We start from the raw sequence: 14420 nt of genomic DNA, 5'->3' as shown, positions 1-14420 counted from the left end.
AGCGTCCGGTTGCGGTGAAACTCTGCATGCATATTCCCACTAGGCTGAGGAAGAAATGCCACTTGAGTTTTCAAATCAGCCTCATGGTGGCACTACAACAGGCCAACACACTTTTTGCCAAACATCACACACACTCCTATCCTCCTGGTGGAGACCTGTTCCCAGAAGGGCACTCATTGTGCACTCATTTTGACCATGGCAAAAAATGTTTTTACAAAAATGTCCACCACAAGCCAGCATGGTGTCGTTCAATCATCCTGACGTTATTTCTCAACAACTACGGTGCAGGGTGTACTATATTTATTTTGTATTATCTTTATTCGCTTTTTACATGTAATCACTGTAACCTATTCTTTCTCTCTCTGTCTCTCCCCCTTTCTCTCTCCCCCTCTCTCGCTCTCTCTCTCTCTCCACATAGATATGCGGTGTCTCTCTACCATGTGGACATCACGTGTGTGAGCGGGCGTGTCATGACGGTCCGTGTGGAGAGTGTCCTCGTAGCGGGAGACGAGCCTGTCCGTGTGGCAAGTCTGGTAGGTGTGCACGCACGCACGCACGCACGCACGCATGCACGCACGCACGCACGCACGCAGCCAGCAGGGGGCTTTGATTTTCCTCAACTACAGAAAGCCAACATGATTATAAATTATAATTCACTTGAAAAAAATTCAAGTGAATTCTATAAATTGATAATAGAATTGGGTTATTTGGAACTTTGTGACAGCTCTGATAAGATTTTTTGGCCGATATCGAATTACTGATTGCTCTGTGTAGAGTAGCCATCAGTGTTGGAGAAGTGTGCATCATTTCCATATCCGTTCTAGAGTCTAAGATGGGAATTATCGATACATTCATTAACCCATTTAGACATGAGGACGATTCTACAAATACCTTCTAAATCATGAGATTTTTCTTGAAAAACTCATGCTTCTATGTCAGTCGTTCTAAAACATTTTCATGTCAAGGACCCCCAAAAATATATGTAATTGGCCGCTGACCCCCATCTGAAAATGTGTTGTTCCAGGGACCCCCCCAGAAGCAAAGTTAAAAACGTTTGCTCTGAAAGAATATATACTGTATATTCAAAGATTTGCACTACATTTTCACGATTTTTCAAAGATATCAGACCTACAAGCTCATAGCGCTGCACTTGGTGCCGTGCTATGAGCATTGATAAGTTTTGATAACCTTATTGATCGATTAACTGGTTAGTTACATTTTATTTTATTATATCTGAAAGTCTTAATTTCCCTCAATGTCTAACATAAAAATCTATATTTTGCTGAAAAGGCATATTATATTCCTTAAAATTGTAACTAGTTACAGATGGATAATACTAACATATTAGTAATAGTATTACCGGTACTTAAAATGTAAAGTAATTAGTTATGTTACCATTTACTGGAAAAAGGTCATAATAATATAACTTTAAGCAATTAGTTACTTTCCAACACTTGCAGCTGTAGTATATTAAAATACCATACAGGAGAGAAAATGTGCACGGCAGACAGACGAGATGAAGTTCTATGATGTTGTTTATTCAGAGTACACAGCACAGCAGAGCATATAAGCTCACCTGAGAATGACCAAGTTTACATTGAAATCGAACTGCTTTAAACAGAGTCACGTGTGTGTGTGTGTGTGTGTGTGTGTGTGTGTGTGTGTGTGTGTGTGTGTGTGTGTGTGTGTGTGTGTGTGTGTGTGTGTGTGTGTGTGTGTGTGTGTGTGTGTGTGTGTGTGTGTGTGTGTGTGTGTGTGTGCGTGCGTGCGTGCGTGCGTGCAGAGTACTCTCTCCCGTGCACGGAGGATGTGGGGACGTGCGGGGACACGTGCGGGCGGCCTTTGGCCTGTGGCCTCCATCGCTGTTCCATGAGGTGTCACCGAGGACAGTGTGAGACATGTAGACAGGTATGCACGCACACATGCACTCGCACACACGCACACACACACACACCAGTGTTGTTTTCGTCGACTGAAACTAAGACGAAAAATGTCCGTCGACTACCTTTTTCCACTGAAGAAAACTAAATGGAAACTACATGAAAACTAAACTATGATGACTAAAACTATAAGACTAAATATACTGACGATTTTGTCAACAAATAAAAACTAGACTAAAATGTTAGGAAGGGACAAGATAAGTCATTTAATACTTGGTTGCATGCTGAAAATAGCAAATCTACAAGCTCACAAGTTGTGGGCTTGTAGATCGGCTATTTTCAGCAAGTGAAAAATCAGTCATTACAACGGCATCAAGGACCGCCTACTGTTGACTAAAATCTCATGACATTTAGTCGACTAAAACTAGACTAACACTAACACATTCCAGGTGACTAAATTGTGACTAAAACTAAATGAAAACTTCTCAAAAGACTATGACTAAAACTAAAATAAAACTTTGCTGCAAAAACAACACTGACACACGCACGCGCACACACACACACACACACACACACACACACACACACACACACACACGCACACACACACACACACACACACACACACACACACACACACACACACACACACACACACACTGTGCCATGCATACCAGCAGCAGGTTTTAACACTTCAAATGGACATTACTTTGTGAACTTGCTGTGCATTGTGGGATTGAAAAACTGCAGATTTACGAGCTCAAAACTTGTTCTACCACTAAATCTACCAACGAGGATATTTTATGTAAGGTATAGAGCAGTGGTTCTCAACCAGTGGTCCTTGAGGGGGGGTTCCAGATGGTCCCCAGATAAATGATGGAGAGTTGGTAACCAAATGGACCAAATTATTAGATATTTAACTCAAGAAGAATTAAATGATTGTTAATCATCTGCATTTAGTTAATTTACAAGAAGTATACACAGTTAGAGAATGTAGAAGAATTGTTAGTTTGATCGTTTGCTTGTTATCTCTCCTAATGGTACCAACATCAATACAGCATGGAATTATCGACAAAATCGTATCCAACGACCTCAAAATATTGTTTAGTTTGGGGTCTGAGAGGCTAAATGTCATCAAAATGGTGGTCCGTGGCTCAAATGCTGAAAACTTTTTGGACCTAAAAGGGTTGGAAACCACTGATATAGAGACCTGGTAAACTCATCTACAGTGTTTCACTTTACAGAACGTCTCACAACTAGTGAGAAGAGCTGATCTACAAGCTCACATTGTGTCACCATGAAATATGAAGATGCAAGACTTCTGACCTGTACTGTATTATTCTCTCTCTCTCTCTCTCTCTCTCTCTCTCTCTCTCTCTCTCTCTCTCTCTCTAGGACGTAGAGAGGGCGTGTCGGTGTGGAAGGTGCAAGCGTGTCACTTCCTGTCACAAGGAGTATATGTGTGACTTCAAGTGTCCAAAATCCAGAAGCTGTCAGAGACATCAATGTAGGAGGAAGGTAATTACAACTCTTTATCAGAGACATCAATGTAGGAGGAAGGTAATTACAACTCTTTATCAGAGACATCAATGTAGGAGGAAGGTAATTACAACTCTTTATCAGAGACATCAATGTAGGAGGAAGGTAATTACAACTGTTTTGAGGCCACCATTGACTCCGGCGTTGTGGTCCCAGTGCCAACAGAATGCATGGGGAAAAAGGCCCCCAAAGAAGACCCTGTGATTCGCCCCCGTGAGCCTGAAGTAATAACAATTGGTCATTTCATAATATATATACATATTATTTACTATTCTTTTACCATTAAGCGAGGGTGGAGCATTATTAGACCCATTTTAACCAGCACCAGTGTGTGTGTGTGTGTCAGTCAGACAGACTTTTATATTTGTTATTGTCAGTAGTGGTAAGAGAAGTAGGCCGACAAGACTGCCCTGAGTAAATACAGATTATAAAATAAAGCTTTTTGTTAGGAATACTCAGTGATTTCACTTCATTCAAAAAAATCCCTTCTTGTTTTGTTTTGTTGTGATAATCCTCCCTATTATAGAGTGTGCTGACCATCCTCCCTGTCCCCAGTTAATCTCTGGGGTAAAAGAAAACGTAGGTGGCCCAGCCTTCATCCAATCAGGATAGAGGGGCCTTCCGCCAATCATGATCGAGCGGGGGCGGGCCTTGGTGTGCGGGCCTGTCGCGTGTCCCCCCACTCTAGTGCGTGCATGTGTACATCTTGTTACCGGGGGGGATTCCAAATCACCCAAACAAATACATTTGACCTATTATTTAAGTTATTTTATAGCCTTTTGGAACCGAAAGATAGGGAACCGTTAAGAACCCGGAATCGATAAGCAGAACCGGAACCGGTATCGGACTCGCAAAGATCCTAACGATATATCCATCTGTATACCTCTAGAGTGTAGAGTTTAGAAAAGTTTATCCGAAATAATGAATTCATTGTGGTGACAAAATGGCAACGTGTTTATTATTAATAAATTATCATCGAGACATAAATGCCACAGATGGTCTGATTGGGAAAGGTCTGGAGTCACATGACTGACTGTGACATTCACACAAACACACACACACACGCGCACACACACACACACACACACACACACACACACACACACACACACACACACACACACACACACACACACACACACGGTATGTTTTGACATTTCTCTTTTGTATGGCTGTTTGTTGCGTTGCTATTTTTTCCAACTGTTGAATGTTTTATTAAAGCAGCCGTTCTCAAACTTTTTCCCGTCGAGGACCTCAAAACATTCTCTCATAATACGCGGCGGTTCAGTCTCTATCCTTTTAATACTCTATGATGGAAACACTGTAAGTCTTAAAACGTATTAAAAACGCAAATTAAACAATGAAATGAAAACATAACTTGTGAACAGGGGGGAATCAATTAACTGGTGTAATTTTGGGAATGGGAGGGATGTTGGGGTGATAAAAACGTTTGTGCTATAAAGTAAGTCTTAACACAATATTAATTTATTATCCTGGTTACAGTGTTTGCCCTGGTCATGTGACCTGGTTCTTGTTTCTGATTGGTTGTAGTGTTGTCCTGGTAACTGCACCCCATGTGACCTGCTGTGTGGAAGAACTCTGGGCTGCCGGAACCACAAGTGTCCCTCTGGATGTCACCCAGGTATGTGCACGCACACACGCATGCACGCACGCACACAAGCATATACTCACACACACACACACATGCATGGACACAGATTAGTGTGACATTGAAGGTGATTGGTTAATAGGGACACAGCTGGGAGGTCGGAAGTCAACACAGGAATGTTCCACAAAGCACCTCCTGAAGAGAAGCTGTGTGTGTGTGTGTGTGTGTGTGTGTGTGTGTGTGTGTGTGGACATTTGGTCCAATGAATCAAAATGCTGAAGACTGACAAAACATATATTCTATTCTTTGCACACACACACACACACACACAGTGGGAAAATAATGACCCTCGGGTTAGACTAAACACTCCTTACGTGTGTGTGTGTGTGTGTGTGTGTGTGTGTGTGTGTGTGTGTTTGCATGTATGTGACATGACATCCTGTGTTTTGTTAGGGAGCTACAGAGCGCTTCCTGTCTCTTTTGTTCCTGATTGGGTGATAAAAGACAATTTATTCGCCTGTCTGCTTGCTGATTGGCGGATAGAGCAGATAAAAGCGTATTAACGACGGGGCGTGTGTGTGTGTGTGGTTGTGTGTGTGAATGTGTGGTTGTGTGTGTGAATGTGTGGTTGTGTGTGTGTGCGTGTGACCTTTCGGGGGGGGGACAGATATGTGGCAGCGCCACGTGACGGGAGGGGGAAAGGTTTCAACGTGACACAGGATGTAGAAGTTCATCTGTTAACAACCAACCAATCACTAAACTGCCCTGTGCATGTGCAGTGTGTGTGAGAGACAGACAGACAGACAGACAGACAGACAGACATGAAGTGAGTGTGAATGTCAGAGTAGGTGCTAGGTGATAATATGCAGACAAATGTGTACACGCGCGCACACACACACACACACACACCGTACATGCATGCACATGCTCACGCACAAACACATGCGCATGCTCACACACACACACACACACACACACACACACACACACACACACAGAGTACAGTTCTCGGTTCGTCAGAACTGATTTCAGTAATTTGGATTCCATAGAAACCAGCATGTCTTCTGACTGTGGAAGCATGTTGCGCAGTGAAAACAGCCACAGATGGGTCTGTTTTTGTTCGGTGCATTTAGCAACGTGTTCAGAAGCACTGTCATACTTTTGTATTAAAAGCAAAAGCAATGGGTTAAAGCCTCATTCTGTGACTTCTTCACCTGGTTGGCAGTATGTAGAAAAACAAGAACGAAGTTACTAAAACATGGCACAAATTGTGTTAATTGTTTAGGAATCAATTCAACGCTAGTGTGTGTGTGTGTGTGTGTGTGTGTGTGTGTGTGTGTGTGTGTGTGTGTGTGTGTGTGTGTGTGTGTGTGTGTGTGTGGGGAGGGGGGGGGGGGGGGGGGGAGGGGGGGCTCCTTTTCACACTCGTACAAACATTTCCAGTCGTGAGACTATTTTTGCTTTAATCCATCTGTTGGAAAGGTGACATGACTGTGTGTGTGTGTGTGTGTGTGTGTGTGTGTGTGTGTGTGTAGGGTCATGCTACCCGTGTCCAGAGACCGTGGAGGTGAGGTGTGCGTGTGGACAGACCGCGGTCACCGTCCCGTGTGGGAGAGAGCGACACACCCGACCCCCCCGATGCAAACAGCTGTGCAGGTACGCATGCACGCATGCACGCACACACAATTGCAATTCCAAACATGAGCCACTTTAATTACGACTATTATCACTAATTATGACTATTATTACAATGCTATTTTATGTACAATGTATTTGTATTTAGTTCATAAAGTTAACATAACTATAATTAAAGCCATTTGAAAGGCATTTGCAATTTAATAAAATTGTCACTTTTCAGGATTACAATTCAAATGTAGCAATGCGACGCGTTTTGACGTTGAAGCTCTGCTATATTTGCTACGGCAGTAATATGCAATGTGGCCCCTCTGGAGTGAGTGTGGAAATGCTGTATAGTGGCCCTCTCCATTGTCAAAGTTGCCCACCCCTGCCATAGAGTCCAGTATGGCACATATAGGCCATGAATAACAATGTCCAACACCTGTCTACCTGTGTCTCTCTCAGAGCCCCTCCCTCCTGCCATCACCCCAGCAGAGAGCCTCATCGTTGCCACGACGACGCCTGCCCCCCGTGCCGACAGTGCTGCTCCAAGCCCCTCCCCCTCTGTGAGCACACATGCCCCGCCTCCTGCCACGACAACGTGATGGTCAAGACGCAGCAGGTACGCCCGTGCACACAATGCACACACAATGCACGCACACAAGCGTATAAGCAAGCATGCTCACAACGCGTCGCGGCGCGTTGTGAGATTGTAAAGTCTTCTCTTATGGGGGGACAGTCACAGCTCCCAGAAATCACAGCACAGAAATCTACTACTAAAAGTGACTGCATGGAGTCTGTCTCATGTCATGTAAAATGACTTAATTTCTGTGCAACAACTGTAAACATGCTTTCTTGTTTAGAACCTAACTCGAGTTAACATGTAAAAAAAAGCTTTCTTTGATGGCATCTTAGGATAGATGTAGATCTATTTGAGAGTGCAGAAACATAATTGCCTTCCTTGATGTATTAATGAGCATCAACGACCATCACCTGGGCACAGTCACAGACACACACACACACACACACACACACACACACACACACACACACACAGCTCCCCTCTGCAGTGCTCTACTACTGAAAGTGACTTATTTCTCTCCAAATGCACTTGAATATGATGGAATATGATTAAAGCTCACATTTCATATCACACACACCATGAATTCACTAGCCCCCCTAAAAAAAAAATAGAAAATTGTTAAATGCCTACTCATTAGTGTCAATTTGGGGGTCTTTGACATGAAAGCGTTTGGGAACCACTGCTCTATGGTGGATGTTGTGACAAGGAAGTCCAGCTCTATCTGCCCATCGATATGAAAACATGTCATGTTATTGATTCAGATAACATCAACACAAGGTCAAAGGTCAACTTCATTTATACATGCTGTAACAGGAAATTGTGTGTGTGTGTGTGTGTGTGTGTGTGTGTGTGTGTGTGTGTGTGTGTGTGTGTGTAGGTCCAGGTATCAGGTCCGTGGGAAAAGCCTGCCGGTCCGTCGTTCGTCCAGAAAAATCTGCCATGTCCTCTGTGTGTCGTTCCCATCGCAACGTATGTGCACACACACACACACACACACACACACACACACACACACACTCACTCACTCACTCACTCACTCACTCACTCACACACACACTCAGAAGCAGGGTGACAGAAACATTTTAGCACTTTATCTATATATGTCGGCTACACCAGGTTGGCAGCCGACCTATGAAATATAGATATAGTGGTTAAAATGATTGTGATCATGACATATTATTAACACTCTTTGCTGTGGGGGACCCCATGGAAACCCCCACAAGCACCACCTGGGGGTCCCCGGACCACACTTTGAGAAGCAGTGGTTTAACGGTAAAATGTTTATACTGCGTGATAAAAGGAAACCATTGTCTATTGTCTTCAACATGTGGTACGCACACATGCACGCACACATGCACGCACACACACACACACACACACACACACACACACAGACACACACACACACACACACACACACACACACACACACACACACACACACACACACACACACACACGCATGAACACGCACGTGTACACACACGCACACACACACACACACACACACACACACACACACACACACACACACACACACATGGTATTGTTCTTGTCATGGAACATTAGAATTGAGATATCAAACACTGTGTGAAATCATGCGATTCAAGGAACTGGCTTTCAGTTTGTATTTTTATTTTATTTTATTTTATTTTATTCTTTTAAATGTTTAATCACTTAACACCAGAAATAGCAGATCTACAGACTCATTGTGAGCTTGTAGAACTACTATGTTTAAAAAATAATATATTCTATAAATAATTCAGTGAACCGTGTGTATTTAACGCTGTTTGTTATAAATAATAAACAATGTTTTTTTGTGTCCAACAGGTCCTGTTTTGGAGAACACGAGGTAAACTATGAATCTATATAGAATCAGAGTCATCTTTATTGTCCCATTCTGGGCGGGAACCCCTTTTGGTGTTTTAAGCATTACGTTTTACTTTAGCTATTGCAAAAGTAAAACTACAAGCTCGTAGCACGGCACTGAGTGCCGTGCTTATATGTCTGCTAAATTAAAAAAATGTATCGTGAAAATGTGGCGCAAATCTTTGAATGTATATTCTTTCAGAGCGAACGTTTTTAACTTTGCTTCTGGGGGAGTCCCTGGAACAGATGGGGGTTGGCGGCCAATTACATATATATTTTTGGGGGTCCTTGACATGAAAATGTTTGAGAACGACTGACATAGAAACATAGGTTTTTCAGAAAACTTTGTAGAATTGTCTGCAGGTCTAAATGGGTTAAAAAAGGGTCTGAAATGTGTTTTTGTGCATTGTTCCCATTGTGTCATTTTTCCAAGAAAGGGGGAGAAGAGAGAGAGAGAAGAGGGGGGCGGGGGATCAAGGCAGGGAAGAAGAAAGTTTTATTTGAGCGCTTTAGCCACAGAAAAGTACAAGTAAAGGGTCTCAGCTGTATAATAATTAATAATAAAGCTTTATTTGTATAGCACCTTTTAAGAACCAGTCACAAAGTGCTTTGTAGTTTAGTGTATATACTAATTTTGAGTAATAAACTCGTAAATGCTACAATATGTTTATGGTGTCACTGGGTATGTATTCTCTCTCTCTCTCTCTCTCTCTCTCTCTCTATGTCTATGTCTCTCTCTCTGTCTCTCTCTTGCTCTCATTCATTCATAATATCTCTCTCTCTCTCTCAGGTCAGTCCAGTACCGTGTCACAAGCGCGGCCCGTTCTCCTGCAAGCGACCTTGCGGGCGACCTTTGACCTGCGGTAACCATAGCTGCCGGAGGGAGTGTCACACCGTTGCCACGGGCAACAAGGAGCAGGTAAACTCAATACTGTATGTACTGTACAGTATGTGTACATGATGATAAACTTCACATTTCCTGCCTGGCAATTCAGTAGATTGTCAGTGCATTGTCAGAAACGGAACAGTTCAGTAGATTTTCAGTGCATTGTCAGAAACGGAACAATTCAGTAGATTGTCAGTGCATTGTCAGAAACAGTTCAGTAAATTTTCAGTGCATTGTCAGAAACAGAACAATTCAGTAGATTGTCAGTGCATTGTCAGAAACAGAACAATTCAGTAGATTGTCAGTGCATTGTCAGAAACGGAACAGTTCAGTAGATTTTCAGTGCATTGTCAGAAACAGAACAGTTCAGTAGATTGTCAGTGCATTGTGAGAAACAGAAACAGTTCAGTAGATTGTCAGTGCATTGTCAGAACAGTTCAGTAGATTGTCAGTGCATTGTCAGAAACAGAACAATTCAGTAGATTGTCAGTGCATTGTCAGAAACAGAAACAGTTCAGTAGATTGTCAGTGCATTGTCAGAAACAGAACAATTCAGTAGATTGTCAGTGCATTGTCAGAAACAGTTCAGTAGATTGTCAGTGCATTGTCAGAAACGGAACAGTTCAGTAGATTGTCAGTGCATTGTCAGAAACAGTTCAGTAGATTGTCAGTGCATTGTGAGAAACAGAAACAGTTCAGTAGATTGTCAGTGCATTGTCAGAAACAGTTCAGTAGATTGTCAGTGCATTGTGAGAAACAGAAACAGTTCAGTAGATTGTCAGTGCATTGTGAGAAACAGTTCAGTAGATTGTCAGTGCATTGTCAGAAACGGAACAGTTCAGTAGATTGTCAGTGCATTGTCAGAAACAGTTCAGTAGATTGTCAGTGCATTGTGAGAAACAGAAACAGTTCAGTAGATTGTCAGTGCATTGTGAGAAACAGTTCAGTAGATTGTCAGTGCATTGTCAGAAACGGAACAGTTCAGTAGATTGTCAGTGCATTGTCAGAAACAGTTCAGTAGATTGTCAGAAACAGAACAGTTCAGTAGATTGTCAGTGCATTGTCAGAAACAGTTCAGTAGATTGTCAGAAACAGAACAGTTCAGTAGATTGTCAGTGCATTGTGAGAAACAGAAACAGTTCAGTAGATTGTCAGTGCATTGTCAGAAACAGAACAATTCAGTAAATTGTCAGTGCATTTTCAGAAACGGAACAGTTCAGTAGATTGTCAGTGCATTGTCAGAAACAGAACAATTCAGTAAATTGTCAGTGCATTTTCAGAAACAGAACAATTCAGTAAATTGTCAGTGCATTGTCAGAAACGGAACAATTCAGTAGATTGTCAGAGCATTGTCAGAAACAGAACAGTTCAGTAGATTGTCAGTGCATTGTCAGAAACAGAACAGTTCAGTAAATTGTCAGTGCATTGTCAGAAACAGAACAGTTCAGTAGATTGTCAGTGCATTGTCAGAAACAGAACAGTTCAGTAGATTGTCAGAGCATTGTCTGAAATAAGTGTCAGAGCTGAAAGTGACATGTAAATATGAAATGCTTAAACAGCTAGGTGTGACCACAGAAGTGAACCTTCCAAGCATGTTTTCTCAACTCTACTCTATCAGCCATATCTCAAAAACTGGTGGGTCAAACTGACCAACGAATATGTCAATTTGAAGTCAATTTTGAATGATTCCCATGCATTCACATGAAAAGACGAAAATTGAAAAAAATCCAATGGCAGTCCCTCAGTCAAATCTGGTCACATTTGTGCTTGACTGTTCCCCTGTACTGTTTGCATTTTATTGTCTAATATAATTAGCAATCAATCCAAATGTGAATGCTCTGAGGAAGGGCGTTCCTTTGTGGTGTGTGCCAATAAATACATGGAAATGCGAGTACTTTGTCTGCCATTTACGTAACATTTTGGATGTGCTACCTTTGGGAATTTTCTTTTTTAATTCCTACATTGGAGAATTGAGTTTAGTAGTAGCACTCCACTGAAAACCATTGCTGACGCACAACTTTTTTCCTCCAGAAATAGTGTTAATTAAATACTTCCACAGCCTTACTAACCCACTTTCACCTTAGCCTGGTTAATAAGCCAGACCAAATCAGCCGTTGGCAAAAAAAAATTCCTACACCAGAGAACTGGTGTGGCCAATCAGGACGTGGTATGCAATATGGGCGGGCTTTGGTACAGTGACGTTCAGCGCTTGAGACCTTTGACTGACAGTAGCTCTGACCAATTGCGTCAAAGAGAAAATGTTTGAACCCCCCCCCCCCCCCCCCGGGAAACAAGATCCATACACAGCATCTCCAGACTCAAATACCACAAGACAGTGTGATTTGTGTCTGGCTTTTTAGCCAGGCTACTTTCACCATGGAACGATTCTACAATTGTCTTCTAAATCCTAACAGTTTTCTGAAAAACCCCATGTTTCTACAGTATGTCAGTCGTTCTCAAACATTTTCATGACAAGGACTCCCAAAATTATATGTAATTGGCCGGCCGACCCCCATCTGAAAATATGTTGTTCCAGGAACACCCCCCCCCCCCCCCCCAGAAGCAAAGATTTGAGTTAAAAACTTTGGCTCTGAAGGAATATATATTCAAATACTTGCGCCACATTTTCACGATTAAAAAGAAATAGCAAACCTACAAGCTCGTAAGTGTGGCACCGAGTGCAGCACTACGAGCTTTTAGATCTGCTATTTTTCAATTGCTAAAGTATTCCCGCCCAAAATGGGCTAAAGCATACATTATTTTCGGATTCTTCTCTCAATCTCAACAGACTGTGAACAAGACCTGCTGTGTGTGTGTCACACCAAAAGTGGTGACCTATTGAATACGGTAGAATGATTACGCAATCGTGTACAGCAACAAACAGCCACACTTTGGAGGATTGTACTTACAATGTTTATGTATAAATGACTTAAGAGTTAAGCTGCAACATTTCAGAGAAGTTTCCCTCACGACATACTGAAGATTAACACGCACCGCAGACATGCACGCACCCGCACGCACGAGCGCGCGCACACACACACACACACACACACACACACACACACACACACACACACACACACACACACACACACAGAGTTATTAAATAGAACAAACAGATCATCCATCTGGAAGCAGATCATGTGACCATCTGTGGTTCTTTTTTTACAAGAGCTCTGAAGGGTTGCCAGATTCAGAGAGAGAAACAAGCAGCCGTGCTCCTCTAAAACCAGAACCACTTAAAAGCTGTACATTAAATACATATTAATGTCTAGGTCCTTGACAAGAAAATGTTTGAGAACCACTGGTTAATACATTACTAACCCTAACCATAGTCAGACTAATGCACTGTCGGAATTAAGATCAAATCCTTTAGAACCAAGCCCCCAAAAATGTGCAATAGATTTCTCAACCGGCCTGAAAATTAATATAACTATTAACAGCACGCACAAAGCCACGTAGTAGTGGGAGTAATGGGATGTGGGAGTTGTGGACAGTCCCGACTCCCCGTTGGTGTTTGGGCAGGAGGTTCAGAACTCCAACCCGTATTCTGTGTGGACAAATATTGCATAACCCAAAGTCTGCAAATGGGATTACATTTGACTGAGAGACTGCCATTGGGTTTTTTAGAATTTTCGGTTTCTCATGTCATATGAAAGCAGGGAATCATAGCTTCAAATTGACATATTGGTTGTTTAGTTTGACCCACCAGTTTTGGAGATATGGCTTATAGAGTAATGTCTTGCAGAGAAACAGTGAGTTGAGAAAACAGGCTTGAAAGGTTCACTTCTGTGGACTCTTAACATTACACCTAGCTACATGTTTAAGCATTTATTTCATATTTACATGTTGATTTCAGACATGCTCTAGTATGTGAAGAGTCTGCCTGTGCTATTAACTCATTTTGGGAAAAAAAGGTTTTTCTCCTCTGGTGAAAAGGTGGAGTTTGCGCGATGGCAATCTCTCAGTCAAATCTGGTCACAAATGCTGTGAGTGAGCACATCCCCGGGTATGGACTATTACAGCATGATGATCTGAATAATTTAAATTACTTCTCTCTTTCTCTCTCTCTCTCTATCTCCCTCTCTCTCTGTCTCTCTACCAGTCCCGTAAGCAGTGTGAGGTGTGTGAGGAGGTGTGCGCTAAGCCCCGCCCAGCGGGCTGCCACCACCCCTGCCCCCTCCCCTGTCACCGCGGCGACTGCCCCCCCTGTCCGCGACAGACCCGCCAGCGCTGCCACTGCTGCCTCAGCCATGTCTATGTGGACTGCACGTACGTGCACGCTCATGCACCACAACACACACACACACACACAATCACAGACACTGAGAAGTGTCTAAATTAGATGGTCAACCAGTGGCCCGTGGGCCAACTGGAAAACGTTCTTGTGGCCCCTAGAACACATTCCATATTACAATGTAAAAATAAATAGAAAGT

General features: G+C 42.6%; 1 protein-coding gene across 1 annotated transcript in view; it reads left to right on the top strand.

Moving 5' to 3' along the window:
* The window catches only part of nfxl1 (nuclear transcription factor, X-box binding-like 1), a gene marked incomplete at its 5' end in the record, with an annotated part of 29042 nt that overhangs the window by 6814 nt on the left and 7808 nt on the right, over window positions 1-14420 (top strand). Inside the window, 10 exons of the mRNA XM_080792237.1 lie at window positions 419-533; window positions 1784-1908; window positions 3276-3398; window positions 4971-5061; window positions 6564-6684; window positions 7111-7267; window positions 8106-8197; window positions 9059-9080; window positions 9888-10016; window positions 14089-14255. Coding sequence (XP_080648363.1) covers window positions 419-533; window positions 1784-1908; window positions 3276-3398; window positions 4971-5061; window positions 6564-6684; window positions 7111-7267; window positions 8106-8197; window positions 9059-9080; window positions 9888-10016; window positions 14089-14255 — 1142 coding nt within the window. The remainder of the gene's footprint in view (window positions 1-418; window positions 534-1783; window positions 1909-3275; window positions 3399-4970; window positions 5062-6563; window positions 6685-7110; window positions 7268-8105; window positions 8198-9058; window positions 9081-9887; window positions 10017-14088; window positions 14256-14420) is intronic.

Source organism: Protomyctophum bolini, assembly GCF_963924005.1.
Source record: "Protomyctophum bolini genome assembly, chromosome: 20".
Classification (NCBI taxonomy): Eukaryota; Metazoa; Chordata; class Actinopteri; order Myctophiformes; family Myctophidae; genus Protomyctophum; species Protomyctophum bolini.
The sequence above is the reverse complement of the archived record's forward strand: the minus strand, read 5'-3'. Positions and strand labels throughout refer to the sequence as shown.